Here is a 6419-nt window from a genome sequence, read left to right as displayed (position 1 = left end):
AGACTAAGCCAAGGTAGGGACCCCGCTCACGTCTGAAACAATAAAAATCCCCCCACCTTTGCCAGCACTTAATTCAGGAGGCATGGAGAGGGAAAACGAGGTTCGCTCTTTCCTGCGCCTTTGCTTCCTGAGTGTCCTTTACGGCTCACACCAACACTTCACCGGTCACCGAGCGTGTGTTGGTTCCCCCCCCCTGAGGTTAACCGTAGGAGAGACACCCAGCTGGTGTCCCAGAGATTTGCTTCAGGGGTGGGGGGCACCTGCGCACACCGGGGAGCAGGAGTGAAGCGCTGCGTGCGAGCGAAGAGACTGGGGAAAGGAATCCCACAGCGGGGAGAGCCGGGTCTTCCCCTGCGCGGAGCGGGAAGGAGCCGAGGTCCCCGCTTTCCCGCACCTGCACGCACTCCACACTCGCACTGCTTGCCTCGCCCCGCGTCCATTCAGCACTGTGACTCTGCGCTCCACCATACGCCTGTGCCCATGTCGTCCTTTCTTTCTTAATGCTGCAAATTATTTCATTGTGGGCACCCATTTCACTTCTCTTTCCCCAACATGAATACAACCTGTGTCACCCACTCCCTGCTATGACAGACAATGCCATCATACATGCCTTAATAAATAGATACAGAATGCCTATTGTGTGTCCCCCAAATAAGAAAATGCTGGTCACATGCATTTGGGGCCTGAGAGCAGTGGTCTGCACATCTGGGGAGGCCCGGGGGATCTCCCGCCCACACTAAAGCAACCTGGGCTTTCCCGGAGGCTGCTGCACAGGCCAGTCACGCTACTCAGGGCTGGGGACTTCGGCCAAGAGCCACACACACGGTGGGGGAAACTGGATCCGCCTGGCTGAGGCAGGAGCCAGGTGGCACCTGCCCAACCACAGAATGACAGCTATTGGTCCCTTTCTCCTTGCACACCATCTCACTTCGGGCTCATTCGAGGTCTCCAAGACATGTTGCTACTTGGAAAAGACTTGGGTGCAGACCAGTGCGTATACTGCGTGGGTAGTTGCATACGGAAAAAAGGAGGCAATGTATGCATGTGTGAGGATGCGTCATGTGTAGGTTGCCTGTGAAGGCCCCCCGGAGCTGGTCGCTGGGTTGCTTCCAGGAAGGGAATGGGGAACTGGGGGTAGAGCTGGAAAGGAGACTGACTTTTCCTTGCGAAGACTTTCTTAATGTTCGCATTTATTTCTATTACATCCAGATATCACCTATCTAAAATACTAAATGCTTTTTAAATGAAAAAAAAAATCTAGTAAGACTAAATAGAAACAGAAAGTGTATATAACCTAACTCCGTGAAAACGTCAGTGCAACACAGACTTCAAGGCTGGTAAAAAGACATGCACTACCACGAGAAAAGACAAGTCTGGTTAGGTAAAGGTGAGCTTTTGAGTAACTTGTCATTACAAAGACGAGACCAAGACAGGTTAACATGCATTTCCCCAAAATTAATTCATCGCATGGTGACTTCACCTGTGTGCTCCTGGGGGCGTCCATGCTGCGCCTAAACCCCTTCCTCCTTTCCCTGCTCCCCCCAACGCCCACTCGTGCAGCCTAGACCCCTCCCTGTAAGTGGGCGAGCCAGGACCAGAGGTGGGGAAGGGCTGATCTCCAGTCACCAAGGCAGGATGACGTGGTACCGGCAGCACGCGGGCAGGAGGAAAGTGGGCCAGAGCCCTGGGTAGGCGAAGGGGAACATCCACTCACGGGGCCTAGGGCGGGGGTGGCCTCACAGGCCCGGGTAGCTCCAGCCCCCTCACTCCTTCTGCACCCTGAGCCTCTCAGCTACCCACGTGCTATCGGAAAGGGTTCTGAGGATGAACAAACAGGAAAATGCTGGTGCAACAGAGTTCTGCAGTTCTCGAATGAAATCGCCTCAGGGTCTTCAACTTGCTAAGGTACACTTTCTAACCATAATGACTAACATCTATTTTACGTTACTTTGTATCAGGTTAAGTACTTTACAGTGTCATTTAATCCTTTTAACAATCATGAAATATCATTGTAACAATGTTACAGATGAACAAAGAAAGTTGAAAAGAGACACACCTGAGGTCCCACTGTAGTGAGGGAGCTAGAGCCAAGCCCAGGTCACTTACACTCATTGTTCACGAAGCCCTTTCTAAATTGCAGAGTTGCTTGAGACCAGTCCCACAAAAACAGGCACTTTGCCTTAGAGTCCTTGGAGGGGTAGTCAAACGAGGGAATATGAGCCCCCTCCACCACCACGGAAGAGGCGGGGTTCCTGCCTGCTGACCACAGATGAGGCAAGAGTGAGTTGGGGTGCCTGCAGCACTTCCGCTGCACTAGACAAGCACAGTGGCTCCTCCCCACACCCCTTGCAGGACACGCCCAAATATTCCAGTCAACCCTGAGGCCAGTGAGGGAAGGAATCTGAGCCTCTCGCCCCTGAGAGAGTAGATAAAAACCCTCAGAGTAGGAGGCAAGAACTTCACCCAGCTGTCTGTCTAATCCAGCCACACTGGGAGCTATTGGCAAACTGGAGAGAGGAATGGATTCTCGATAAACTTAACTCCCCTCTCCTTCCAAAGCAGACACCCGGACAAAAGCAAAAACCGACAGGTGAGATAACATCAACCGAAAAAGCTTCTCGCAGCAAAGGAAACCACTGACGAATGAAAAGGCAGCCTTTGTAAAGAACTCGCACAACTCAATAGCAAAAACAAAAACAAAAACAAACAAACAAAAAGACCGCCAAGCCCATTAAAAAATGGGCCAGGGATCTGAATAGATATTTTTCCAAAGAGGGCATACGAATGGCCAACGGGTATATAAAGGATGCTCAACATCACTAATTATCAGGGAAGTCAAAACCACAATGAGAATGGCTATTATCAAAAAGACAAGAACTAAGTGTGGGTGAGGACGTGGAGAAAAGGGAACCCTTGTGCACTGTTGGTGGGAGTGTAAATCGGTGCAGCTGCTGTGGAGACCAGCATGGGAGGTTCTCAAAAAAATTAAAAATAGAGCTACCATACTATCCAGCTATTCCACTTCTGAGTATTTCTCCAATGAAAATACTCAAAAAGATGTCTGCACCCCCATGTTCATTGCAGTATTATTTACAATAGCCGAGACACAGAAACGACCGAAGGGCCCATCAGCAGGTGAATGGATAAGGACGTGGTACACATACACACATGCACACACACAGAGGAATACTATTCAGCCATCAAAAAGAAGAGACTCTTGCCATCTGTGACAGCATGGGTGGATCTTGAGGACGTTAGGCTAAGTGAAAGAAGTCAGAGAAAGACAAATACCATATGATCTCACTAGATAAGGAGTTAGATTTTATAGGGCCAGAAAATGAACTTAGGAAACTAGACTTTTTTAGTGTTTATTTCTTATTGCAAACTGTAACAGATTAGAGACACACGCTGAGGTGGTGACCTTCAAACGTTCTCCGCGGAGGGCCAGAGCAGTGGCCGGGATGGGGAAGAACCGCACAGAGGAGGCTCTGTCCTCAGGCTTCCCTGCTGCGGGAGTTTCCCACTCCTGAGGTCAGCCGAGACCCAGTGTGGCAGCCGGGCCCTGCCTGGCCATTTCGTCCCTGACTGTCCCCACTTCCAAGGACTCTCTCGGCTGACGTCAGTTTTCTCATAGCCTGCCGACCAAGCAATGTTCTCCCTTATATCTGTACCCGTGTAGGAATGCGGACGTACAAGACTGTGGAAAACTGGCCGTTTCGCTACAATCCGGGCTCAGCCTTTGGATAAGAATCCGTGAGCCGGTGCCCGCATCAACAGACGCTGCTTCCGGCTCATAGCCTCCGTGTCCTGTCTCTCCGCTCGAGAACCCCGCAACAGCAAGGTAGCCCAGGACACAAGGACCCGGCCATCATTCCCTTCCAGGGACAGAAGACTGTCCCCTTGCCCTTCCCCAGCTGACCTCAGTGGTCAGCAACACTCTGGAAGAGGCCTGCGGGGCAGGAGGGACGCCTGGATTCACCCCCGTCAACCTCGTCCTGCCCGGGGGGACCCATCTTTGTGCCCACTCAGCACGACTCGTCACCAGAGTTTCTCCCTAAAGCAGCACCTTGTGCGGGACAGGGCCCCGCGACGCAGACAGGCACGTTTGCCGCCTCCTCCTGGCCCGAGGTGGCACGAGCCCTCCACCAAGGGGCGCTGAAGTTCCTCCCCGGCTCCCAGTCCAAGGACCCAGATCCTCTTGGCTCCGAGGGCCTCTCGTGTCACCCACCACCACTTTCTTCTGACATCTGTGTGTCCCCGACTCCCTGCTGTCCATTGCTCGTCATCCCCCACCACTTCCTCCTCGAGACTCGAACACCCGCTAAGGGAAGGACGCGGCGCCCACACTGCAGACTCCTCCCTGCGCGGGGCGGGGTGCGCACGACTAGGCCTGGAGCTCGTCTCCGCTAGAGGGTGATGTCGCCGCGCGACAGCGGGACCGGACCACGTGCTGCTGAGCGCCCGTGGGTGGTGCCAACTGTTTATACCCGGCTATCTCTTTAAAAAAAAAAAAAAAAAAACCAACTCTGTGTTGTGAAAATAATGAGAATTCTTTCTTTTTTTAATTTCGGGTATTGCTTTTGCTCGTAATTTTATAATTACGTAAAATATTTATATGATTCCAATACACCTTGCAAAACAAGGTGTATTCAGAGTTTACCTTCTGCCCCTGCTCAGGATTAGGAAAGAACAACATGGAACCCATCTGGAATCTCTTAGGCCCCCGGTTGCTCTTCCCTAGCACCCGCCGAGGCGAAGCCTTTTTTCCTAGTTAATACGAGCTTATTCTGCTTCTCACGTACTCTCCTTAATCAGCCTTTGTTGAGAGCTGTACTATCTTTACAGGGCTGCCAAAAACTCTGCCCATATAAGTGAATACATATTAACAGTTTGTTGATGTATTTCAATACACGTTAAAATAATAGCACCTATTTCCAGACTTCATAGCCACCCTGGGTACCATCAAAGCACACAGCTATGACATGCTACTCTGTTTCCGTGATCCCCGCCGTTTATTCTCAGTCAGGCAAGTTAAACGCGTGACTGCTCACCACTAGGCAGAGAGATGGGTGTCTCTTCAGTCACCTTGGTTGTCTACAGCTGTCCTCCAGACTCCTCAGGAAGGGTCCTCATCAAGGGTATCCTCGCGTTATGCTGTGTGGGGGAGGGTCATAGCAGCTTCCAACAGGGGTGGCCGTGGAGCCCTCCCAGCAGAGGCCGAGCTCAGAACTCGTGCTGTGCACGCGCGCCCGTGCTGGGTGTGTCCTGGCACCACCACTGAGTTCTCCACGCCGTGGCGCTCTCGGCGTCCGGTTCAGTGTCCCAGCACTAGCTCCTCATTCGGCTCATCCAGCCAACACCAAGCACCTGTGGCTCTAGAGTGATGGCGGCAAAAGGAGGCACTAAAGGACCGAGGACAAGACGTGCTTCTCTCTCTGGGGACAAACCCGAGTCGGTCGCTTTGTGAAATACCATTCCTGTTATTCTGCCTGAGGCAGAACGGGGCCTCACCGGTGCTGAGTACCCACTGGGCTGATACCACCTAAACGCTGCTCACGTCGCCTCGCTCACCAGTCAGGCGGGCACGACCGCCCCGTGCGCAGGGGTCCGCAGAGGGGTCCTGGAGGGAGGCCAGTGCCGCCTGCCGCGCAGCTCCTACGTCCTGACGGTAAGGACTCCACCCCAGGGTCCGGCTCAGGCCTGCGGCGCACTGCGCCACGCTGCCCAGTGTGCACCGCCCTTGGGGCTACATGGCCCGGCGTGGTGGAGAGCCGGTCACAGACGGCCTGGGAGTGCTTCGGCAGGGTTAAGCCGAGCTACCAGACAGACAGGGCTGCTGTTCAGCTACTTTGCTCACTGTCCCTCGCATCTCGAAATGAAAATAAACCTAAACTTCTGGGTAAAAGGCTGGGAGAACTGTCCTCCAAGCAAGTGCCTAACAAGAAGAGAAAGGCCACAGGCTAATTGGGAGGTCTGCGGGCAGGTCCAGCCTCCCGCGGTTGCCAGGCAACAAAGGTAAACAGCAGGAAGCGGCAGGATCATGGCCACTAACTACAGTGCCAACCAGGTAAGTTCTTGTTCCATCTCTCTAACGTTTAATTTTGCCTCCAGAGTGTACCTTTGAACTGACGCCTCCCACAGGGTTCTGATCACTGAACAGACAGTTGAGAGTGGGGTGAAGTATTTTTCACCTCCTCAGCTCCTTGGGAAAGGGAAGGCCGGGGGACAAGCAAAACATGTCCCCTGGGGTAAGTTTGTAGAGTCTAAACCAGACATCAGCAGGTTTTCTCTGTAAAGGGCCAGAGACTAAATATTTAAGGTTTTGTGGACAAAGTGACAAAATCAGAGATATAAGTATCTGCATAAGGAGAGAAAACATTTTTCATGAAGTTTTAACAAAATTCAAAACCTAACAATTG

General features: G+C 52.4%; 1 protein-coding gene across 1 annotated transcript in view; it reads left to right on the top strand.

Annotated features, from left to right (window-relative positions):
* Positions 1-6040: 6040 nt before the first annotated feature.
* Positions 6041-6419, top strand: part of CFAP126 (cilia and flagella associated protein 126) — a 3151-nt gene continuing 2772 nt past the window's right edge. Inside the window, 1 exon segment of the mRNA XM_011377048.2 lies at positions 6041-6067. Coding sequence (XP_011375350.2) covers positions 6041-6067 — 27 coding nt within the window.

The sequence above is a fragment of the Pteropus vampyrus genome, unplaced genomic scaffold, assembly GCF_000151845.1.
Source record: "Pteropus vampyrus isolate Shadow unplaced genomic scaffold, Pvam_2.0 Scaffold304, whole genome shotgun sequence".
In the NCBI taxonomy this organism is placed as follows: Eukaryota; Metazoa; Chordata; class Mammalia; order Chiroptera; family Pteropodidae; genus Pteropus; species Pteropus vampyrus.
Note: the sequence above shows the minus strand (reverse complement) of the source record. Positions and strands in the feature narration are given on the sequence as shown.